Source organism: Delphinus delphis, chromosome 11 (genome assembly GCF_949987515.2).
Source record: "Delphinus delphis chromosome 11, mDelDel1.2, whole genome shotgun sequence".
Taxonomy (NCBI): Eukaryota; Metazoa; Chordata; class Mammalia; order Artiodactyla; family Delphinidae; genus Delphinus; species Delphinus delphis.
Genome location: NC_082693.1, coordinates 11,715,559 through 11,742,629, shown reverse-complemented (window position 1 = coordinate 11,742,629; position 27,071 = coordinate 11,715,559). Strand labels below are relative to the sequence as shown.

General features: G+C 35.1%; 1 protein-coding gene across 2 annotated transcripts in view; it reads right to left on the bottom strand.

Moving 5' to 3' along the window:
- ATF7IP (activating transcription factor 7 interacting protein) overlaps positions 1-27,071 on the bottom strand; it is a 127,650-nt gene that overhangs the window by 40,020 nt on the left and 60,559 nt on the right. For both annotated transcript variants that reach the window (XM_060024327.1, XM_060024328.1), the window contains exons 4-6: positions 21,216-21,361; positions 19,410-19,547; positions 8,969-9,034 (exon numbers count right to left, since the gene is read on the bottom strand). In XM_060024327.1, coding sequence (XP_059880310.1) covers positions 8,969-9,034; positions 19,410-19,547; positions 21,216-21,361 — 350 coding nt within the window. The remainder of the gene's footprint in view (positions 1-8,968; positions 9,035-19,409; positions 19,548-21,215; positions 21,362-27,071) is intronic.

The following is a 27,071-nucleotide window of genomic DNA, read 5'->3' as shown; positions in this document are numbered from 1 at the left end:
AGACAATAGCACGTATTTGTGGGGATACAGAATAATGAAAACTCTCCAGCATTGCTGGTATGGATGCAAACTGTGCAACCACTTTGGAAAACTTTGTCATTATCCACTCAGTCTGAAGATATGCACATCCTTTGACCCAGCATTTCCACTTCAAGTTATACAGCTCACAGAAATACGTGCTTGTGAGCACCAGACACTTGCACAGATGCTCATGGCACATTATGTGAAATAGCCAGAAACTGAAAACAGTACATATGTCCCTCAACAGCAAACAGGATAAATTGTGTTACATTCAGACTAAAAATGAATTAACTACAGCTATTCAAAACAACACATAAAAATCTGAAAAGCATAATGTTGAAAGACAGAATCCAGGCACAAAAGATTAAAAGCTCTATGAATCCACTGACATAAATCTTATATAAAGACAGAATAGGTTACCTTTCGGGAAAGGGTAATGACTGGGAGAGAGCAATGGGGAAGTTTATAGGGTTGTAATAATGTAGTTTTTAACCTCAGTGATAGTAATATTGGTATGTTTATTTGGTAAAAGTTCATCAAGCTAATATATATTATATATATCTATGTGTGTATACATGTGTATATATGTGTGTATATATGTTATAGTTCATAAATTATGTTCACAAATGCTGTAGGAAAGAAGATTAAATGTTTACTGAAGAAAAAAAAAGAAAGGACACGACAGCAACTTGAAAGCAAATGAAAATATGAAATTCTCTGGTAAAAGTAAATACACAAACCAATGCAGAATCCTGCATTACTGTAAAGTTGGTGCAAAAAACATATAATTCTGGTACAGAATTTAAGTATAAAATATAATTGTAAATCTATGTTAAAGTATACACAATACAGGGCTTCCCTGGTGGTGCAGTGGTTGAGAGTCCGCCTGCCAATGCAGGGGACATGGGTTCGTGCCCCGGTCTGGGAAGATCCCACATGCCGCAGAGCGGCTGGGCCCGTGAGCCATGGCCACTGAGCCTGCGCGTCCGGAGCCTGTGCTCCGTGGCGGGAGAGGCCACAGCGGTGAGAGGCCTGCGTACTGCAAAAAAAAAAAAAAGTATACACAATACAAAAAGATATTATGTATGATATCAATAACATAAAGTAGTGGGAGGAAACATGTGACTGAAGTTGTTACTAGTTTAAAATAGGTGTAAACTTAAGATATTTTATGTAATCCCCATGGTAATGACAGAGAAAATACCTATAGAAGATACACAAAAAAATGAGAAATGAATTAAAGCACTGACACTACTAATTAAGAAAATAAACAAAACACACAGGAAGTAAGAAAAAACTGAAGACAGACAAAACAGCTCCAAGACAAACAGAAAATATTCAACAAAATGGCAATAATAAGTTTGTCCCTACAATAATTACTTTAAATCCAAATGGATTAAATTCTCCATAGAAAGCTATACCCTGGCTTAATGGATTCAATAAAACAACAACAAAAACAAAAAAACCCAAGATCCTGCTATATGCTATCAACAAAAGGAACACTTTAGGTCTAAAGACACAAATAGGCTGAAAGTAAAAGTAAGGAAAAAGATATTCCATTCAAATGGTAAGCAAAACAAAGTAGAGGTGACCATACGTATTTAAGACAAAATGCATTTGAAATCAAAAACTATTACAAGAGACAAAGAAGGACACTACATAATGAAAAGTCAACTGACCAGATATAACATTTATAAATATATATGGACATATCATCTATGCCTCCAAATATAGGATGTAAAAATTGGTTTTTTTTTACAGAAAACCAGAAACACCATAATAGTAGGAGTCTTCAGAACATCATTTTATATAATGGATAGATGTTCCAGACAGAAAATCAGTAAGGAATCCCTAGAAATGAACAAGACTAAAGATCAAACAGACAAATGTAGAAATTTTCACCCAACACACATTCTTCTCAAGCACACACAGAACTTTCTCCAGTATAGATCATATATTAGGTCACAAAACAAGCCTGAACACATTTAAAACAATGAAAACCATACCAAATATCTTTGTGAATCACAATGGAATAAAACTTGAAATCAACATCATAAGGAAAATGGAAAAAAGTCACAAATATGTGGAAAACTTTTAAAAATCCAGTGAGTAAAATAAGAAATCACAATGGATACTAGAGAATATCTGAGATATATATAAACAAAAACACAACATACTAAATTTATGGGAAAATTGATGCAGCAAAAGTAGTACTAAGAGAAAAGTTTGTGGTCGTAAATGCTTACAAAAAAACAAAACAAAACAACAACCCTCAAATCAACGGCCTAACTTTATACCTCAAGGAACTAGAAAAGAAAAAAACAAACTAAACTCCAAGTTATAAGAAGGAAGGAAACAATAAAGATTACAGCAGAAATAAATGACATAGACAATACAAAATCAATAGAAAAAAATTTTAATTGGTAAAACCTTATCTAGATTACCTAAGAAAAAAGAAAGAAGGCATAAACAAACAAAATCATATATGAAACAGGAGGCATTATAACTGATGTCACGGAAAGAGAAGGATCATAAGACACCACTGTGGCAACAAATTGGATAATCTAGAAGAAATGGATAACTTCCTAGAAATATGCAACCTACTAAGACCGAATCAAGAAGAAATTAACTTGAACAGACCTAAGCAAGTACAGAGATTGAATCAGTAATCAAAAACATCCTAACAACCAAAAAAGTCAAGTACCAGATGGCTTCACTGGAGCATTTACCAGACATTTAAAGAAAATCAACAATAGCCCTTCTCAACTCTTCCAAAAAACTGAAGTGGAGGGAACACTCCCAAACTCAGTTTATGAAGCCCACATCATCCAGATACCAAAGCCAAAGACACCAAAATAAAAGAAAATTACAGGCTAATATCCCTGATAAACATATATACAAAAATTCTCAACAAAATGCTAGCATATAAAATTCATCAGCACATTAAAAAGAATTACACAACATGGCAAAGTAGGATTTATCCCTGGAATACAAGGATAGCTCAACATATGAAAAGCAATCAACGTAATACTCCACATTAAAAGAATAAAGGGAAAAAAACCCACATGATCTTCTCAATTGTTGCAGAAAAAGCATTTGACAAAATTCAACACCTTCTCATGATAAAAACACTCGACAAGTTAGGAAACTACCTCAATATTAAAAAGACCGTATGTCAAAAGCCCATAGCTAATATCATACTCAATGGTGAATAACTGAAAGCTTTCCCTCTAAGATAAGGAACAAGGTAAGTTTGCACGTTCTCACCAATTTCTTCAACATGGCACTGGAAGGGCCTCACAAGAGCAATTAAGCAAGAAAAATAAATAAAAGGCAGCCAAATCGAAAGGAGTAAAAGTATCACTGTTCACAGATGACATCTTATATTTAGATAACCCTAAAGAAGCCACACACACACGAAAAAGTCTGAACTAATAAATGAATTCAGCAATGCTACAGGATAGAAAATCAACACGAAAAATCAGTTACATGTGGAATGTAAAAGCTAAGACAAATTAGTGATTATAACAAAAAAGAAACAGACTCATAGACATAGAGAACAAACTAGTGGATACCAGTGAGGAGAGGAAGTGGGAGAGGGGCAAGATAGGGACAGGAGATTAAAAGGCACAAACTATTATGTATAAAATAAATAAGCTACAAGGATATACTGTACAGCTCACGGAATATAGCCAATATTTCATAACAACTATAAAGGGAGTATAACTTTTAAAAATTGTGAATCACTATGTTGTACACCTGAGAGTTATATAATATTGTAAATCAACTATATCTCAACAACAAAAAAGAAATCAGACGTACATCTATATACAAACAATGAGCAATCTGAGAAAGAAATTAAGACAATAATCCCATTACAATATCACTAGAAAGAATAAAATATTTAGGAGCAAACTTAACCAAGACAGTAAAAGACCTTTACACTGAAAACTACAAAACCTTGTTGAAAGAAATAAAAGGAAAGACATATTCATGGAGATTGAAAGACTTAATATTGTTAAAATGTCCATCCTTTCCAAAGTGGTCAAAAGTTTCAATGCAATGCCAACCAAAATCCCTGTCATTTTTTGCAGAAGTAGGAAAAAGCATCCTAAAATTCATATGGAATCTCAAGAAACCCTGAATTGCCAAAACAATCTGAAAAAAGAACAACGCTGAAGGCTTCATACCTTCTGATTTTAAAAGGTTACAGTAATCAAAACAGTTCGGTGCTGGAATATAGACAGACACATAAACCTGTGAAACAGAATAGAGATCCCAGAAATAAACTCTTATGTATACACTCAAATGATGTTCTACAAGGGTGCCAAGGCTACACAATGGGGAAATGACAGTCTTTTAACAAATGGTGTGAAAACTGGATATCCAAATGCAAAAGAATGAAGTTAGGCCATTAAACCATATACAAGAATTTATTCCAAATGGATTAGAGACCTAAATGTAAAACCTAAAACTATGAAATTCCTAACAGAAAGCCCAGGGGGAAGCTTCATGACAGTGGATTTGGCAACGATTTCTTGGATCAAAGCAAAGGCAACAAAAGCATGAAAAGACAAAGAAGATTACATCAAACAAAATTTTCTGCACATGAAAGGAAACAATCAACAGAGTGAAAAGGAAACCTATGGAATGGGAGAAAATAACTGCAAATCATGTATCTGGTAAGGCGTTAATGTCCAGAACATATAAAGAACTCCTACAACTTAACAACTAAAATACAAGTAACCAGATTTTAAAATGGCCAAAGGCCCTGAATAAACATTTCTCCAAAGAAAATATGCAAAATGACCAACAAGCATATGAAAAGATGCTCAGCATCACTAATGAGAGAAATACAAATCAAAACCACACTGAGATACAGCCTCGCATCCATTAGGGTGGTCACTAACACAAAACAGAAAAAAAGCAAGTGCTGACAAGAATGTACAGAAATGGGAACCCTTGTGTCCTGCTGATAGGAATGTAAAATGGTGTGGCTGCTAAAGAAGAGTCTGGAGGCTCCTCAAAAAACTAGTCACAGAATTACCATATGCCCCAGCAAGTTCACTTCTGGGTATGTATATCCAAGACTTTGATCTCAAAGAAGTCAAAGAGGTCACACCAATGTTCACTGCAGCATTATTCATAAGAGCCAGGAGTTGAAAGCAGCCCAAATATCCATCAATACATAAATGGATAAAGAAAATGTGGTATATACATACAATGGAGTATTATTCAGCCTTAAAAAAGGAAATCCTGTCACATGCTGTAACACTGATGAACCTTGAGGAAATAATGTTTTGTGAAATAAGGTAGTCACAAAACAACAAATACTGTATGACTGCACTTATGAGATATCTAGAGTAGTCAAAATCATGGAAACAAAGTAGAACAATAGTTTCCAGGGGTTAAAAGGGAGGGGAAATGGGTTCTATGGGTACAGTTTCAGTTTTGCAAGATGAAAAATTTCTAGAGATCTGTTACACAACAATGTTAACAAAGGTAACACTACTGAGTTTTAGAATTTAAAATGGTAAATTTTGGACTTCCCTGGTGGCACAGTGGTTGGGAGTCCGCCTGCTGATGCAGGGGATGCGGGTTCGTGCCCCGGTCCGGAAGGATCCCATGTGCTGCGGAGCGGCTGGGCCCGTGAGCCATGGCCGCTGAGCCTGCGCATCCGGAGCCTGTGCTCCGCAACGGGAGAGGCCGCAGCAGTGAGGGGCCCACGTACCACAAAAATAAAAAAAAAAGAACAACAACAACCAAAAAAAAAGGTAAATTTTATGTTAACTATTTCTATCATAATTAAAGTAAAAAGAATTTAAAATATTTTTTAATAAAAAATTGAAATGTAGGATTTAGATTCAATCTAAAATTTGTTTGAGAATCAATTATGTCATTGATTTTCATAGATAAAGGATGAGAAATATCTTGATATTTATTTTGCAGTAAAAAACTAGAAAGGATGAAAGTTAAAGATATCAGTCATAGAGGAGTAAAATAGATTAGATTATGCGTGTGGTCTTAATAGCAAACTGCCTATGAGGATTTTCTATTCTTTCCGAAATTAATAGAAAATGTTTTAAGACAAACCTGAATAGTGGGGTTCACTATTAACTGGTTAATATCAAAGGACCAAGGAACAAATCTAAATAGAAGAAAAGCATCTGAAGTGCCATTGTTTGTTTAGTTATTTTCAGCATAAAGTTCTAAACATTCTTTCTACATGTCTTATTTTTAAAACAGCAAGACACAGATGTAAAAGTACAGTGGATACCATAATTAAAGGGAATTAAACACGAAAGAACAAAATCTTTGAAATTTCTACACATCTCTCTCACAAGAAGAAAACATTAACAAGAATGAGTTAGAAAGATGTCCAAGTTTTGAAATTTAAAATTGGCCTTGTTCACAAACTAAAGAAGGAAGGAACAAAATTTGAAAAACTGAATACTACACCTTAACATTTCCTTCAAGTGCCACATATACTAACTGTCCAAATTAATCTTTTCCAATCTTTAGGAATTACACAGTATTTGTCCTTGTTTCCATACCAGTTGTAGCCCTTCAAGACAAACTTTTCATGGATTGTAATATTTTCATTTTTATTCCTTAAGATCTCTGCCTGTCTTCTTTAACTAAACAAACAAGACTTGGAAAGTAGATACGAGAACAAATTTGATATGCATAAACACTGGAAAAGTACACGGTGGGCAGCACTGCTTAGTTCAGACACAGGATGAAAGGAAAAAATGGAAATTCATATTGCACAAAACAATGGAAAAATTTCAAACTCCTATATTTGGTTGATGCATAGCAAATAAAGGTTAAACGAAGATTTATACCAATTTTCTAATGTAAGAAATAAAACAGCTTAGTTTTTATACTGTGACAAAAAAACAAAGCTGAGAAAGTGGAGTTTAAAATCAGAGAATTAATTACATCATCGAAGAGGACCATAATTAAAAAATCTTTGGCTGTGGCCAAATGAGGGTTTGATGAGAATAGCCTGTGTAAACAAAGATAAAAACTATCAGTTGGGCTTCCCTGGTGGCGCAGTGGTTGAGCGTCCGCCTGTCGATGCAGGGGACACGGGTTCGTGCCCCGGTCCAGGAAGATCCCACATGCCGCGGAGCGGCTGCGCCCGTGAGCCATGGCGGCTGAGCCTGCGCGTCTGGAGCCTGTGCTCCGCAACGGGAGAGGCCACAGCAGTGAGCGGCCCGTGTACCGCAAAAAAAAAAAAAAAAAAAAACAATAGAAGAGAGATAAACCCATGCACATATGGTCACCTTATCTTTGATAAAGGAGGCAAGAATATACAATGGAGAAGAGACAGCCTCTTCAATAAGTGGTGCTGGGAAAAAAAAAAAAAAGAATACAGAGATGCAGAACAGATTAGTAGTTGCCAGGGTACAGGGAGTGAGGGTAGGGTTAAAGCAAGGTTGAAACTATAAAAGAACAGCATGAGGGAGTCCCTTTATGGTGAGGGAACAGTTCTGTATCTTTACGGTGGTGGCAGGTTATATAAATCTATACATGAGATCAAACTGCGTAGAAACACACACACACACAATTAATTCGTGTAAAAACTGGTGGAAACTGGTATGGTCTACAAAACTATTTAATAGAATTGTAACAATTTCTTGGTTTTGATATTGTACTACAATTATAGAAGATTTCACCATTGGCGGAAGCTGAGTGAAGGGTTCATAGGAGTCTACGTATTATTGCTGCAACTTCCTATGTATCTATCATTATTTCAAAGTAAATTTTGTTTTAAAAAGTCAAGTAAAGAAGATATGAAAATGATTCAAGACAGAAAAATCCTACAGTAATAATGACTACTACTGAAATAATTATTATTGGCAATTACTATGTCCCAGGCAATGAAGATATCAAGACACAAAGAAATGTAACTTGCTCAAATGATTAAAAAAAAAAAAAGAGGAGGAAAAGAAAGAAATTCAACTAAAAGCAATAGTGCAATGTACAAGTGCTATACTAAAAATACATACTACTGAATAACTAAGGAAACAACAAAAGCAAAAGTGTGACTACAGACTAGTTTGTGTGCTATGCTATGACACTTGGACTAAACTACATGGGGGAAAAAAGGAAGAGGAGAACCAGGCTACTTGAGGCAGTGTATACTAAAACATTTTGGAGGAAATAATAGTCTAGACTAGGATACTGGCAAATACAGGCATACCTTGTTTTATTGCACTTCGCAGATACTGCATTTTTTATAAACTGAAGGTTTATACCAACGTGCATCAAGCAAGTCTATAGGTACCATTTTTCCAACAGTATTTCCTCACTTTGCATCTCTGTGTCACATTTTTTGGTAATTCTTGCAATATTTCAATATTTTATATTATTATTATATTGCTATGGTAATCTGTGATCAGTGATCTTTGACATTACTCTCATTGTTTTTTGTTTTGTATTTCTTAATTAGGTATGTACATTGTCTTTTTAGACACAATGCCATTGCTCACTTAATAGACTATAGTGTAGCGTAAACATAACTTCTACTGTTTTTTTAACGAAAAAATTTTTTACAAATTTGTGACTCGCTGTATTGCAATAATCGCTTTACTGCAGTGATCTGGAACTGAACCTGCAATATCTCCAAGGCATGCCTGTATGTAAAAAGAGAAACAAGGTAAGGCAAATCCCCAAAACACAATTTTAAAGATGGATAGAAAATACAATTTCAAGAATGCCTTATATAAATAGATTAATATGTACCGATGTATGAAAACAGTGAGGATTAGAAACGATTAATAATTAGTTCTAGAGTAGCAGCTCTGGAAACAACATGCAGGAAGTGCACAGTATGAAAGCAAATTTCCGACCTGTAATAAAGAGTTTCCTCCTAAATCAGCACTTCCTAATATTACCACTTAAGGCTAAATATTAATTATGCAAGAATAGAAATTCTTACTTCTTGTCTTTTCTTAAGATCTTCTTTGGCTGCTCCAAAGCGTTTGGTTAACCTGGCTATCTTGGCCTAAAAAGAGCAAAAATGAGACGGAAATCAAATGGCATTATAGTATTAAAAAGAAACCCATGCATACATAACAAGAAACCCACAGGTAATAGGATCCTCAGAAGATAGCTAACAGCAAAGGAAATAAGGCAAGTTGACTGTAAAACATATATCTGAAAAATACAGAAAATCATAACAAAAACGTAAACACTCTTAATTTTGTAAGATTGGCTTTTTTCCTCCTTGAACTGTGGTTGTTTGCTCACAAACCAGTATATTTCTGAATATGTGTGCTTGCGTTTGTTATTTTTTAACACAGTTGTAACCACACTTAATTTTCTCACTGAGAAGTGTATAGTAAGCATATCTATAAATCCCTTACTGATAGTACATATGAGTATATGTATGATATATTGAATCATTAGTTATACAGTCTCTTTCCTACTGGATGTGTTCAGTTGTTTCTTAACTAACTGTGTAGTCAAATAACATGCAATTAATAATTTTGTTCTTTCAGATTACTTACTTAAGCTACATTCACAGAGGTGGAATTCCTGAGACAGAGTGTATTTTTAAGGCTCCTATCTAAATGCTTTTCAGACAGGCTTTGTTAATTTACACTTTCAATAGCAATGTATATAAATGTTCACATGATATTACTCTTCGAAGTATTTAATTTCATATTGTGTTAACCTTTAAAAAACTGACAAAAATGTTACCTTCTTAGTGTTAACATTTGTGAGATTATTTTATTAATCATTTGTACTGCTTATTAAACACTGCCTGATCACATATTTTGCCCACATACATATTCATAAAAATTTAATACCAGAGGCAGAAAGGAAAAAAACAGAAAAATTACCCCATCACCACATGAATATTTTCTTTGTATTTATTTCCTTTAAGTCTTTTACCAAGGCATTGCTATGATACTCAATTGTTTTTCTTGTGGCTGTTGCTGTCATTTTACGATAAATATATTTTTAAGAATTTTAAACTTCTGAGTGCGTTCATGAGGCCTGCCTAAGGAAGTGCTCTTCCAAATAATTTCAATTAGCCAATACAATCATATCATAAAAAGAAAATATTATTTACTTTTAAACCCTTTTTTCCCAAAATAGTCACTTCTAAAGAAGACCCCAAAACTTAAGAAGTATTCAAGTCCACCGATATGGGCTAGGCAATCAATTCCTATGACTCCCAAGGTGAAGATTTTCCTCAGGACTTAATTATTTATGCATATTATTAACACCCAAGGACATGTACAGCACAATTTTTAAAATTCTTAATATGGATTTACCTTCCTGTAACTAAAATATTTCAAGTAATTTTTTCAAGAAAGGTATATATGAGAAAGTGTTTTCTGTACTCCAACTTATACAAGAATGTCTTTCATTTTTTCTTTTGGCAGGCTATCTAGTAGGTATTCTATAAATTGCATAATATGTATACTATTATTATTTGCCCTTAAAAATGAAAGCAAATTTAAAACATTATTTTGTATATGTTATATATGGGGAAAGGTCTAGAAGAATAAACACCAAAGCTAACGGTGGTTACCTCTAGAGGCTATGATTGGCAGGCAGTGTAAAGAGAGCTTCAATTTCATGTCATATACATCTATAGTATATTCAAATATTTCTTAAAAAAATTTTTTTATCACTTCAAAATTTAAACTACTGGCAGAGGAAAAAAATAACAAAATTTAGACACAGACATGCTTTCTTCTGCCATTTAATATCATAAAAAAGAAATCAAAGAGCAGACTTTTTGTGTTGTTTTAATCTAGGGAAACTACAATTTTTTAATTATAATTCAAAATATCTGTCATAATATGTCTAAGATTGGGTCTCTTTTTCTGGCAAGTATTCTGTGAAATCTTTTAAAAAACTCTATAAACAAGTCATTTTTTTAGTGAAGGAGGTAATATTCTATTACTATATCTTTGATTACTACTACTATTTCATTTGCTCTTTGTTTCTTAGGCATATCTATCATTTCTTGTATAATGGCACAATGGTACCTGTTTACATAAAAGTTGCATAAATCGTTGGGATTCAGACACACTGGGGCCTTGTTTAGCAAACTATGCAAACCAAGAATTTCTTTGTTATTTACCAAGGAATATCTCAGGAAATAATTCTGTGTGGGGAAAAAAAAAAAGTAATCGTATATCGTTTGCCTAATAACAAATGTTAGCACTCAAAAACGCTAGTGAATAAACAGACACATGGTATTCATTATTCAAAATTCTCTCGTGGATTAGGCAGCCACAGATTTACTCATTGAGGGAGGCGAGTGGGAGGAGAGACTGAAAGAAAAAACTGAAAAAGCTATTTTCAGTTAAAACTACTTAAAATGGCATTTTATAAATCATAACCAATGGAACATTGGATTCCAGAGTGTGTTGACAGTTTTTCCATAAAAAATCCAGTTGAAATATTGAGTATCCTGAATTTGCATAGTGATTTGAGAGGACTCAAGTCTTCCTATCCAGGACATGGTAGATCACTGTTGACTCGTGCTTTCTTTTTCTGTCCGTTTTCTTCATAATGGTCTTGAAATTTTGTTTTTCGGTTTATTCTTACGTATTTTCTTATTTTTAAATGTCTACCATATGTGAAACTGTTTTCTCATTACAATTTCCCACTGGTTGTTGCTGATGTACAGCAAGGCTACTAGAATATGTTTTCCTTTTATCAGTTAGTTGCTAAGCATTACAGTTTATCATTTACCATTATTACTCCTCATGCCTTTTTCCTGTTTTATTTTATTGCCCTGTCACCAAAGTTCTAAATAGCAGCACAGATAAGGCATCCTTGTCCTAGTCTCAACTCTAGTGGAAATATTTCCAAAGATCCACTATTAAATATGATATTTATAACAGGTTTCTGATCATCTTTATGAGATTTAAGGTACTTCCCTCCTATTTTTTCCAACACCTGGTCAGTTTTAGCAAATCCTCCTTGTTTGGTATCTACTGAGATGATCACACAATTTATATCCTTCTTCTGTTAGTACAGTGAAATATAATGGTTAATATTGAACCAGCCTTACATTCATGAGAGAAACCAACGCTGGAAAATAAAACTGGCCTATATTTGTTCTTTTCTAACGCCACAGAATTCCACAGTTGGGTGTGCTTCATAAAATGAGGCCTCATCTTTTCCTATACTCTGGAAGTGTTTATAGGAGAAGTGAATTACCTGTTCCTCAAATGTTTGTCAGAATTTTCTGGCAAGGCTTTTGGGGCCTAATGATTTCTTCAGAAACAGATCTTTCACTACAAGTGACTACAATTTTAACAGAGTTCCTCATAATTTTCAGCTTTCTACTTTCTTCTTAGATAAAATGGACTTCACAGGTATAAGGTTGTATATAATAATGTTCTCTTAACTTAAAGAATCTCCTCTAGATCTTTATTTCTTGCCTTTTTGAATCCTTATACAGTTTATTTGTACTTTTCTTTGTAGATCAAAAATGTATCTACTTTTAAGGCTTTTCAATAAGCTTTTGTCTTTATTGCTCAATCTTCAAAAAGGGTCGGCTTTTTTGCTATTTCTATTAACTCCTTCCTCCTTCTCTGGGTTTTAGTTTGTTATTGCTATTTTTCCCTAGCAAAGGAGATGCACATATAATGCTTTTTTATTTTTCTGTTTGTTAGTAATAAATTAAAGTTATAAATTTCCCTTTGAATACTGCATCAGCTTTAACTTACAAGTTTTAATATGCAATGTATTATTATAGTTCTGACCTAAAGAGTTGAGAATGTCCATTTTTAAATTCCTCTTTGTAATTACCTGGAAGTATGTTTTGGGGGAGGGTACCATCTGGGAGAGGAGAAAAGCTAAATATCTGTCGATAATTTCTAATTTTACTACATAGTTACTACTGAATCCACAACAAATGATGGTGGTTAGCATTTTAAGATGCTCTTAGAAATCACTACATTTCTAATGTGACAATGCATTAAAGATATATAAACCTAAAAATTATATGTTTTCCTACTTAAAAAATAATAAAACTCGTGGACATAACTGTTTGGATTTACCTTACAATTTGACATCTCTGAAAAAGTGAAAATACATAAAACTTTTTCAAGATTCAGAAAGCAACAATCCCTAAACTAACACAGAAAATAATTATATAATGAATTCTCCATATATTCCAATGTTGACAATTTTTTCAGCTCTTATAAAATATGTTTATTTAGTACACAGAAAATAAGCTAATAATTACAAACAGGCTTTATGGACAAAAGTCATAATACACAGTGAACTATTATTTAAAACTTAAAAATGACTTTAATCAAGAACTAGTCCATTGAAAAAATACATAAGAATGGCAACTAATTTGAAAATCCATAAAAATCTAACTTCCTTTATCTATAGAGAAATTTATACATTAAAAATTATAGCAGAATAGAGACCTTCATGAGTTCCTTCTAGAGGTAAAGTCCACATTACTCAATTCTATCCTCTTACCACAGTTTTTAATGTATGGTAAATTTTTATACTTATGGCAAAGGATCACAAGTCCTTTAAAAGTCTACTTTTTTGTAACTGCAGAGTTAAAAAAAAGAAGAAGCCACTAATACTAAAATTAATAATATTAAATTATGTATTCCTTAAAGCAAAATACCTACTAAGCCACTGGTGATTAATTATTTGCTTTCAATTGTGTTTTGACTTTGAATGCTATAAAACTCATACTGGATTCTGCCAAAGGAAGTCAGGTATAATAAATGAATATATATGCATATCAGGAAGATGTACTCATCTACTGCTATGATATGAGATACAGAAGTACTATATACACACTGCAATATTTTCAAACAGTTTACTGTCAGCTCTACCTAAAAATAGTAAATTATTTAATAAAATACACAGTTATCTGCTGAAGCATATGATGAAGTAGGCTTTAAGTTGAAGAACTTGAAAACAATAATTATTAAAATATTGAAAGAGTAAGTGACATCACCAAAAATGCCTGAGTGGAAATTCAGGGTTGTCTCTTCCCCAAAGCAACTAATTAGCTTGCAAGCATTGTTGGAATCTATTCAAAAACTTACAATAGCTAAGGGAAGACTTAGGGAATAATAAAGCTGCACTTTGCAGTATGACAGCACTGAGGTCTTTTAAAATTGTCCTTTATGATTCCCCACACCCAGATCAGCAGCAGCTATAAGGATGACAGCTGGGATACCTGAAGCAAGTTATGAGTGCCACAGGAAGCAATATGCACCTTATTTTCTCTAGTAACTCCCTCAAGAAACAGCACAAAGGCTGGCCTTTGATTCACCCAAGTCTGAGTAATTCCCAAGGCTGGGGCAGCATTCCAGACAGATTTTCCCAAAAAGATTTAAAGGTGCTGGTACTGGCACAGCAGCTTGAGGCATAGAACAATTTGGACAAAGAATATAAAGAAAAGCCTGGGATAGAAAAGGGCAGAAAAAAGACACACAGCAAAAGGGGGCTTTAAAAGCTCTCACCCATGTCAGGAAATTGAGAAGAATATCTGAATGCCCAGGGCAGAAAGCATGCTCAGAAATGGGCTGAAAAAACCCTAAGCTTTCACCTCTGACTGGCTTTCAGAGTCTGTGCAAGCAGGAAGAGAAGGATAAGGCAAGTCTGATAAAGCAGGTTGTAAACGGCCTAGATTAAGTGTGGAAGGAGTGCTCCAACACAGGCAATCTGCTAAGACCTGGGAGAGTAATTTTTTTCCTTCTTTAAGCTCCAGGCATTTAAGGTAACTGTCAAAACACAAGCTGAAGACTAAGCTAATAAAACAAAGACTTTAGTGGTCACACACAATAATGAATACATACTTTCCAAAAATAGTTGAGAAAACTCACTAAGCAAGCAAACAACAAACCACAACAAGCAGCAACAACAAACCCTGCACAGGACAGGAAAACCTGATTTTCTGAACTGCCACATTACAATATTCAAAATACCCAGTTTTCAACAGTAACAACAAAAAAAATTAGGAGGTATACAAAGAAATAAGGATGGTTTACTCACAGAAAAAAAAAGAATGAACAGAAATATAGCTCAGGCATAGGACTTACTAGACAAAGACTTTAAACACATGGTTTTAAATCTATTCAAAGAGCTAAAGGACACAACAGAAAAAGAACTTTAAAAAAAAAAAGGAAAATAATGTCTCACCAAATAGAGAATATCAATAAAGAGACAGACATTATATAAAGAAAACAAATATAAATTCTGGAGCTGAAAGTATAATAACTGAAATTAAGAAATTCACCAGAGAGGTTCAACAGATTTGAGCAGGACAGGGCTGTAAAGGAACAGTTTTGTATACTATTGAAGATAAGTAGGTATTAATTCAAGATGTTAAGTGTAATCCCCAGAGTAATCACTAAGGAAAAAGCTAAAAAATTTACAGAAAGAGAAAGACAAAAAGAATCAAAATGGTTCACTAGAAAAAAATCAATCACAGAAGAAGGCAGTAATGTAGGAATTAAGGGGAAAAAAGGTGGAAGACAAATAAAATGGCAGGAGTAAGTCTTTCCTTATCAGTAACTAATGTAAATGTAAACAGACGAAAACTGTCCAATTAAAAGGCAGAGACTGGCAAAGTGGGTAATAAATCATGACCCAACTCTATGCTGTCTACAAGATTTCATCAAAATTTGAAACTTCTGTGCATTAACGGACATTATCAAAAAAGGAAAGTGAAAAAACTTACACAGTGGGTAAGAATATCAATAGTTATAAATCGTGTATTTCTAAGTGTTCAGTATCCAAAATATGTAAAGAACTCTTACAGCTCAACAATAGAAAGGCAAAACAAACAAAACAAAAAGAACTTGAATAGATATTTCTCTAAAGAAGATATGCACATATTCAACAAACACAGGAAAAGATGTTCAACATCATTAGCCATTAGGAAAATGCAAACCAAAACCACAACAAAATATCACTTCACACCATTAGGATGTTATAATAATAATTTTTAAAATACACAGTAACAAGTGTTGGCAAGGATGTGTAGAAATGGAACCCTCACATTGCTGGTGGGGAGTAAAATATAAAATGGAGTAGCTGATCTGGGAAAAAGTTGAATGTTCTTCAATAAATTAAACAAAGAATTACCATATGACCCAAAATTCCATTCCTAGGTATATGCCCAAAAGATTTGAAAACAGGTATTCAAACAAATACTTATATATGAATGTTCATAGCAGCATTATTTACAATATCCAAAAGCTGGAAACAACCCAAATGCCCATCAAATGTTCATCAGCCAAAGAATACATAAACAAAATGTGTGTGCGTGTGTGTACACACACGTTAACATCTTGAATTAATTCCTACTTATTTTCACTAGTACAGAAATATAAATATTACTTAGCTATGAAAAGGAATGTAGTATTGATACATGCTTCAACATATATGAACCTTAAAAACATTATGCTAAGAAAAACAGGCCAGACACCAAAAGTCACATATTGTATAATTCTGTTCATATGAAATATGCAGCACAGGTAACTCAGTAGAGACAGAGAGCAGATTCATGCTTCCCGAGGGTTAGGGGGAGGGGGAAATGAGAAGTGACTGTTCAGTGGGTACAAGGTCTTCTCCTGGATTGATGAAAATGTTGTGGAACCAGATAGAGATGATGAACATACAACAGTGTGTATGTACTAAATGCCACTGAAGTGTAAACTTTAAAATGATTGTTATCTGAATTTTACTTCCATAAACAAAGAAAGAGATGGGAACTAAATTGGGCTGAGTAAAATTTAAATAAATGGCATGGTAAGGGCAGATCATAAATGAATGGGAGAAGCAATATGAAGTCAGAGGCCTGAAATAAAAATACTATGGACATTAATACTCTGTAGAACAGTGAAGCAACTGGTGGGTATTAGGAAAAGTGGATCAAAATCTAGGAGATCCAAATTACAAATCGAAGAATGAATACAGGTTTAAACTGGTACACAGTTGAGCAAACTGGACTATACAGAAGAGAATGAACAAGAAGTATTTTAGAAAGATGAGTACAATCCTTGAGAAGGACCAGCAAAGACTTAAAAAGCAGTACCAAAGTGGTCATGTAAAAGGTTGTTACTATAATCAAGAAATTGGGTAATGATGGCCTTGCAGATAGAAGCAAAAGATAGACTTTTATAAGAAACAAAAATAGTTGTAATTTGGCAACCCACTGTGTATATGTGAAGTGATACAGAGGAATCAGTTTCCAAGAACTAAAAAATTGTGAATAACAGGAACAATGGGAAGATATTCCTTGAAGATTTTTCTAAGAATTCAAGAATCGTGAGTTAAGAGGAACAATGTCAAGGGGGACTTATTTGTGGAGAAGATGATTGGTTTGATGCTGGAAAGATTCTGAGGCTACAAAGAAATATCCAAGTGCAAAGGTTTATTAAATGTTAGATGCAGACTTGCATCTTAAGCAAGACTATAAGAGTCAAAATCTCAGGTTCTAGAAACACAAAACCATCGATGCAGCCACGGGAGTGATAACAAACAACGAATGAAATTACTTTCTTAAATCTTCAGACATTTTCAATTTCTCATTCAAAATTCTTAACAGTACTAGTAAAATAAAGTTTAATGATGAGACAATGCTATCACTATATAAGGACCTGCTAAAGGTAAGAAACAGGACTACTGGTGTCCTAAATGATACATTACAAAATTATTAATAATAAAGTCTTTGTAGTAAAGTCTCACTGTAAACAAAACTAACAATATGAAACCAGAAAAGTAACTTGTAGGCTGCCAAATATAATACCTAAATTCTAGTCACATTTGGTTGCAATTTGCTTTTAACTGTGAAGAAGCGACTTTATTATCACAGACCACTTCTCCCTCATTTGTAAAAAAGGCTCTATAAGTGGTTTGCAAGTCAGCGTCTGAGACTATGCTTATATAGAATGAATGTACTGATAAAATTTTCCAGTTTCTTAGTCTTGGAATAAAATGAATTACTGCACCATGGTACCGTGTGCTCATTTCAACTGATTAGAAGCTCTAGCAGTACATGTTAACATACAGATGTATTTAATAAAAAATTAAAAGTAGTAATTATTAATAAATATAGATTAACAAGCTAATATCTTTAAAAAATATGATTCGTGGGAGAAGTAGATTAAAATAAAAAGAATCACAGCAAATATTATTTAGTACTCATGACATTTTAGATGATGCCAGCCTTTCTTCACTGAATGAAGAAATATTTAAGATGCACTAAGTTAGATTATTTCTGAAGCTCTGCTATGGGTTGAACTATGTATCTCAAAAGTATTTGGAAGTCTGAAGCCCAAGTATCTCAGAACATGACCTTATTTGGAAAGAGGGTCATCACAGAGGTAATTACAGCTGACTCTTGAACAACATAGATTTGAACTGTGTGGGTCCAATTATACATGGATTTTTTTTCAATCAATATAGTACCTATATTTTCACTTTACAGATCTTTAAATTAAGTGTGGGGAAAAGTTTGTGTTCAGTTAGAGATCACCAGACGTGAAATCAAAAGAATAAGGGCTTGAGTTCCGATTCTATCTGAAGTGTTTCAGCTACTGCCTGGGGTGAGTCATTTATCAACTCCTTCATTTTTTTTTTTTTTGCGGTATGCGGGCCTCTCACTGTTGTGGCCTCTCCCGTTGCAGAGCACAGGCTCCGGACGCGCAGGCTCAGCAGCCATGGCTCACGGACCCAGCCGCTGCGCAGCATGTGGGATCTTCCCGGACCGGGACACGAACCCGTGTCCCCTGCATCGGCAGGCGGACTCTCAACCAGTGCGCCACCAGGGAAGCCCAACTCCTTCATTTTTTGAAGCAGATACCAGTGTACAGATTTTCAACTGCAGCGGGTGGGGACAGCACCTCTAACCTTCACATTGTTCAAGAGTCAACTGTAGTTAAGACGAGGTCATACTGGAACAGGGTGGGTCCTAATCCAATATGACTAGTATCCTTGTAAAAAGGGAAAATTTGGAAACAGACAAACATACAGAGAGAGCACCATGTGAAGATGAAGCCAGAAATCAGGGTGATACTTCTACAAGACAAGGAATGCCAAAGACTGTCAGTAAACCATCTATAGCTAGAGTAGACATGAGGAACAGATTCTTCCTCACAGCCCTCAGAACCAATCCTGACGACAGCTTAATCTTGGACTTTCAGCCTCCAAAACTATGAGACAATACATTTCTGTTGTTTAAGGCATCCAGTTTATGGTACTTTTTGTTAATGGTAGCCCTAGCAAACTAATAGAGGCTCCTTTTATTTCTAATACTTAAAAGTTAAATATACTTTATTGTCAACTTCAAAAACATATCCCAGAAAGTAAGTTATAAAAATGATGACACACGGATATGCAATTCAAGTCAGTGTACAAACCTGTAGTTCAGTTAAAACTGTTTTATGCCTCTTGTTACACTCAATCTTTTCCACTCGTGTTTTCAATTCTGCCAATGTCTTATCAAATACACCACACTGTAGCGCACACAATTTTTCTTCCAGCAACCACTGTACAACCTAAAAAAATACATATGCCTTTGTTATAGCAAAAAAGGAATTTCAAGCAAGCAGCAAACAGTAAATATTCTGAAGTACTAATAAGATAGTACTAATATATTAATTAAAAAAAAATATTGGCATCCATAACACAATGCTATCTGCTGAAATCCTCCACTTCTACATATATAATATCTACTATAACACAATAAAATGTACTAAAAATAGAAAATTTCCAGAGGGTGAAATTTTTAAAACATTTTGAAATTGAAGTTTTCATATTTTCTTCCCACACCCTCTACTGTGATTTAAAAGAAACCAGTTGAAGGTAAGGAGCAGATTTTAAATTTTCTAATCTGTTACAGATGATATTTTTGTGAGACACTAAGAATGTCACTGCACTATGAAATTCCTATAAAACATTTCTAAATGCCTACTCACGATTTCCATATTTATCTCATTATGGACCCATAACAAACAGGACACACAGTGCAGCCCATAGACCATCCCCAAATTACACTGCTCTAGAGGAGTAAACCCTCAGTACACACAGAAGTATATTTCAAAATGCTTTCTCATAGCTATCTTCATATTTCTAATAGCTCTATAAGAAAGACTAAACAAGCATTATTATCACCATATGGTTAAAAGAAAAAAGACACTGGGAGGAAAAAAAAGCCACTTTTGTACTGCCTCTCTGTTCCTTTCTCTAATGGGGGTATTTATACTTTATCTGAGTAGAGGAACACTGGCCTAGAGTATTTATAATTTCACCATTAAATCTATAAGACCTTGAAAAATTTTCACCTGAGTCTTCTATTCTTCTCTTAAAAAGGCATTTGTCATCAATATTTGTGAACACATCTTAAAACATATATTAAATACTTTATATTTTCATTATTTCTATCTCTAGTCTAACACATATAGGGGGAAGTTTCCAAAGTTTGTACTTTAAATATTCCCTTTCCCTAGTCATTCGAAAGTCTTGTCCATACCATTTTTAATACTAAGCCTAAGGTACATAACAAAGATTTTAGAACATAGGGACTTATAGCCATGAAACCAACTTATGACAAAACTTACAAAAACTAAAATGTTAACATATAAGACTCTAATGTTTCCATTAGAATAAAGTTCAATATAGAAGAAAAAATAAAAGCTAAAAACTGGTATTCAGTTTTGTTACTAAAGCAAATAAGAAAAGAAGCCATGGGCTTCCCTGGTGGCGCAGTGGTGAGAGTCCGCCTGCCGATGCAGGGGACACGGGTTCGTGACCCGCTCTGGGAAGATCCCACATGCCGCAAAGCAGCTGGGCCCATGAGCCATGGTCGCTGAGCCTGTGCATCCGGAGCCTGTGCTCCGCAACGGAAGAGGCCACAGCAGTGGGAGGCCTGCATACCGCAAAAAAAGAAAAGAAAAGAAAAGAAGCCATAATTTCTCTCCCATTTTTAAAATTACTACCATATCTAAAAAAACAAAACAAAACAAAAAAACTATTTAGCTTCAAAAGAGTCATAAGGAATTTTAGAATTAAATTATTAAGGATAATAAGCTTAACCAATTTCTTCAAGTTCTTTCTATGAAAAAGCTGAATATTTCAGTAAAATACAGAGTAATGTCAAAAATCTAGTAGAATAAAGATGGTGGTGTTTTTTGTTTAATATGGTTTTAACTTATAATCTCTAACACCTTTTGTAGCTTCTGGTTTATATCTCCTTTGGCTGTAATCTTTACTTGAAACTCTGCCTCATATTCTTCTTCCATATATCGACGTCGTTTGGACTGTACATTGTCCATGTCCTCTGACTTAGAACGTTTTCTTCTAAAAAATTCACCTGAGAAGAAAAAGCATAATGACCAGTCAGCTGTTTTTATTATACGTAGACCTTAATGCCTCTTCTCCATCCTCAGGAAGATATTATTTCTAGCTATCAAAACAGCACTCTCAATAAATTATTTTATGAATTGTTTTTGTGATCAGAAAAGTAAATAGATAACTTTTACCTTAAACTTGAAATGATTTTCAATATGCTAAATAAGAACCTCCGAACACTAAATAAGTAAATGTACAAACAACATGAACAAAGAACATTTTTTCCTTGAAATCTTCGTATTAAGATGGAAGCTCAACTAACAATATGGGATGAGAAGAAATCATCTCAAATTCATTCCTTTCAGTAAATTCTCTAGTGTATATGAATTCTCTGACAAAATACAGTATTCATTCACAAGTCACAGATTTCTCAGTATTTATTCTCACATCACATGCTTCTACTAACTGTGCATAGCTTTAATTATTTAATTCTTCATCCTCAGTAAATTTTCTTCCTCAGTAAGTTTAGGAAAAATTCTTTCTTAATCACCAGCCTTAGGAAAATAGTATTAGTTATTCTTAACATATCCTAATAAATTTCAAATATATAAAAATAATAAAATTAATGTCATTATAAAGGTAAATTTGGTAAAGAACAAACATTCAAAGACCTTCACTTAGAAAATTTGTTTCAAATATTGGTAACACTCATGAGATCATAACATATTTTATATGGTTTCTTTTTCAATATAGAAACAGGGAAATATTAAAATATTAAAATCTCCACACTATCTATGAGCCTATTATTAAAATCCAATTCTATTCTACAATTTCCCTTGTATCAAAACTTACATAGTCACAGAGAGATAAGGTCAAGATGGCAGAGTAGAAGTAGGTACGCTCATCCCTTCTTACAAGAACACTGGAATCACAACTGCAGAGCAACCACTGACAAAGAAACACTCGAACCTACCAAAAAAAGATACCCTACATCCAAAGACAAAGGGGAAGCCATGGCGAGACAATAGGAGGGGCACAATCGTGATAGAATCAAGTCCCATACCCACCAGGTGGGTGACCCACACACTGAAGAACAATCATACCACCGTTCTCCCACTGGAGTGAAAGTTCTGAGCCCCATGTCAAGCTTCCCAACCTGGGGGTCTGGCAACGGGAAGAGGAGGCCCCAGAGGGTCTGGCTTTGAGGGCCAGCGGGATTTAATTGCAGGACCTCCACAGGACTGGGGGAACCAGAAACTGTACTCTTAGGGTCTTGTGCACATCAGGACCCAAGAGAAAAGAGCAGTGATCCCACAGGAGACTGGGCCAGACCTGCCTGCTAGCACTGGAGGGTCTCCTGCAGAGGTGGGGAGTGGCAGTGGCTCACTGCAGGGACAAAGACACTGGCAACAGCAGTTTTGGGACACACTCATTGGCATGAGCCCTCCCAGAGGCACCATTAGCCCCACCAAACTGCCTGTAGGCTCGAGTGCTTGGTCACCTCAGGCCAAACAATGAAAAGGAAAGGAACACAGCCCCACCCATCAGCAGACAAGCAGATTAAAGTTTTACTGAACTCTGCCCACCAGAGAGACACAACCCAGTCCTACCCACCACCAGCCCCTCCCATCAGGAAGCCTGCACAAGCCTCTTAGATAGCCTCATCTACCAGAGGGCAGACAGCAGAAGCAAGAAGAACTACAGTCCTGCAGCCTGTGGAATGAAAACCACAATCACAGAGAGGTAGACAAAATGAAACGGCAGAGGATTATGTCCCAGATGAAGGAACAAGATAAAACCCCAGAAAAACAACTAACTGAAGTGGAGATAGGGAACCTTCTGGAAAAAGAATTCAGAATAATGATAGTGAAGATGATCAAGGACTTCAGGAAGAGAATGGAGGCAAGGATTGAGAAGATGCAAGAAATGTTTAACAAAGACCTATAAGAACTAAAGAAGAAACAGAGATGAACAATACAATAACTGAAATGAAAAATACACTAGAAGGAATCAAAGCAGAATAACTGAGGCAGAAGAACAGATAAGTAACCTGGAAGACAGAATGGTGGAAATCACTGCCGTGGAACATAATAAAGAAAAAAGAATAAAGAGAAATGAAGACAATCTAAGAGACCTCTAGGACAACATTAAATGCACCAACATTCTCATTATAGGGATTCCAAGAGGAGAAGAGAGACAGAAAGGACCTGAGAAAATATTTGAAGAGATTATAATTGAAAACTTCCCCTAACATGGTAAACAGTCACCCAAGTCCAAGAAGCACAGAGAGTCCAAGGCAGGATAAACCCAAAGAGGAACACACCAAGACACATAGTAATCGAATTGGAAAAAATTAAAGACAAAGGAAAAATATTAAAAGTAACAAGGGAAAAACAACAAGTAACATGCAAGGGAACTCCCATAAGGTTATCAGCTGATTTCACAGCAGAAACTCTGCAGGCCAGAAGTGAGTGACACGATATATTTAAAGTGATGAAAGGGAAGAATCTACAATCAAGAATACTCTACCCAGCAAGGATCTCATTCAGATTTGACAGAGAAATCAAAAGCTTTACAGAAAGGCAAAAGCTAAGAGAACTCCTCTAGGTGGGTAAGAGACCAGCAACATAAAACAACCTTCTACATATATAGACTACTATATCAAAACCTCATGGGAACAGCAAACCTAAAAACTACAATAGGTACGCACTCAAAAAAGAAAAAGCAACCCATACACAACACAAAGGATGGTCATCAAACCACAAGAGAAGAGAACAAAAGAGGAAGGGAAGAAAAAAGACCTACAAAAACAAACCCAAAACAATTAAGAAAATGGTAATAGGAACACACATATTGAGAATTACCTTAAACGTAAATGGATTAAATGGTCCAACCAAAAGACACAGACTGGCTGAATGGATACAAAAACAAGATCTGTATATACGCTGTCTACAAGAGACCCACTTCAGACCCAGTGACACATACAGACTGAAAGTAAGAGGATGGAAGAAGGCATTCCATGCAAATGGAAATCGAAAGAAAGCTGGAGTAGCAATACTAATTTCAGACAAAACAAACTTTAAAACAAAGACTGCTATAAGAGACAAAGAAGGACACTACATAATGATCAAGGGATCAATCTAAGAAGACATACCAATTGTACATATATATGCACCCAACATAGGAGCACCTCAATATATAAGGCAAATACTAACAGCTATAAAGGGAGAAACCAACAGTAGCACAATAATACTGGGGAATTTTAACACCTCAGTTTCATCAATGGACAGATCATCCAGGCAGAAAGTCAATAAGGAAACACAGGCCTTAAAAGGCACATTAGACCAGATGGACTTAACTGATATTTATAGAGTTTTCCATCCCAAAGCAGCAGAATACACATTCTCAAGTGCACATGGAACATTCTCCAGGATTGACCACACGCTGGGCCACAAAGGGAGCCTCAGTAAATTTAAGAAAATTGAAATCATATCAAGCATCTTTTCTGATGACAATGCTATGAGATTAGAAATAAATTACAAGAAAAAAACTGTAAAAAACATAAGCGTGTGGAGGCTAAACAATATGCTACTAAACAACCACTGGATCACTGAAGAAATCAGAGAGGAAATCAAGAAGTACCTAGACACAAGTGAAAATGAAAGCACAATGACCCAAAACCTGTGCAATATGGCAAAGGCATTTCTAAGAGGGAAGTTTACAGAAATATAATCCTACCTCAGGAAACAAGAAAAATCTCAAATAAACCACCTAACCCTACACCTAAAGCAACCAAAGAACAAACAAAACCTAAAGTTAGTAGAAGAAAAGAAATCATAATGATCAGAGCAGAAATATAGAGACAAGCAAAGATAAATGAAACTAAAAGCTGGTTCTTTGAAAAGATAAACAAAATTGATAAACCTTTAGCCAGACTCATTAAGAAAAAAAGAGAGATCACTCAAATTAATAAAATTAGAAATGAAAAAGGAGAAGTTACGACTGACACCACAGGAATACAAAGGATCATAAGAGACTACTACAAGCAACTGTATGCCAATAAAATGGACAACCTGGAAGAAATGCACAAATTCTTAGAAAGATACAGTCTCCCAAGACTGAACCAGGAAGAAACAGAAAATACGGACAGACCAATCACAAGCACTGAAACTGAAACTGTGATTTAAAAACTCCCAACAAACCAAAGTCCAGGAACTGATGGCTTCATAGGCGAATTCCATCAAACATTTAGAGAAGAGCTAACCGCTACCCTTCTGAAAATGTTCCAAAAAATTGCAGAGGAAAGAGAACTCCCGAACTCATACTATGAGGCCACCATCACCCTGATACCAAAACCAGACAAAGATACCACAAGAAAAGAAAATTACAGGTCAATATCACTGATGAATATAGATGCAAAAATCCTAAACCAAATACTAGCAATCAGAATCCAACAATACATTAAAAGGACCATAAACCACGATCAAGTGGGGTTTATCCAAGGATGCAAGGATTTTTCAATATCCGCAAATCAATCAGTGTGATACACCACATCAACAAACTGAAGAATAAAAGCCATATGATCATCTCAATAGATGCAGAAAAAGCTTTTGACAAAATTCAGTACCGATTTATGATAAAAACTCTCCAGGGCTTCCCTGGTGGAGCAGTGGTTGGGAGTCCGCCTGCTGATGCAGGGGATACGGGTTCGTGCCCCGGTCTGGGAGGATCCCATATGCCACGGAGCAGCTGGGCCCGTGGGCCGTGGCTGCTGGGCCTGCGCTGCGCAGTGGGAGAGGCCACAGGGGTGAGAGGCCCGCGTACCGCAAAAAAAAAAACAAAAAACAACTCTCCAGAAAGTGGGCATACAGGGAATATACCTCAACATAATAAAGGCCATATATGACAAACCTACAGCTAACATCTTACCCGACGGTGAAAAGCTAAAAGTATCTCCTCTAAGATCAGGAACAAGACAAGGATGTCCACTCTCACCACTTTTATTCAACATAGTTTTGGAAGTCCTAGCCGCAGCAATCAGAGAAGAAAAAGAAGTAAAAGGAATCCAAATTGGAAAAGAAGAAGTTAAACTGCCACTGTTTGCAGATGACACTATACATAGAAAATCCCAAAGATGCTACCAGAAAACTGTTAGAACTCATCAATGAATTTGGTAAAGTTGCAGTTTACAAAATTAATACACAGAAATCTGTTGCATTTCTATACACTAACAACAAAAGACAGAAAGAGAAATTCAAGAAACAATCCCATTTACCATCACATCAAAAAGAATAAAATACCTAGGAATAAACCTATCTAAGGAGACAAAAGACCTGTACTCCAAAAACTGTAAGACGCTGATGAAAGAAATCGAAGACGACACAAACAGATGGGAAGATATACCATGTTCTTGGATTGGAAGAGTCAATACTGTCAAAATGACTATAGTACCCAAGGCAATCTAGAGATTCAGTGCAATTCCTATCAAATTACCAATGACATTTTTCACAGAACTAGAACAAAAAAATCTTAAACTTTGTATGGAGACACAAAAGACCCCAATAGCCAAAGCAATCTTGACAAAGAAAAACAGAGCTGGAGGAATCAGGCTCCCTGACTTCAGACTACACTACAAAGCTATAGCAATCAAAACAGTATGGTACTGGCACAAAAACAGAAACATAGATCAATGGAACAGAATAGAAAGCCCAGAAATAAACCCACACACCTAT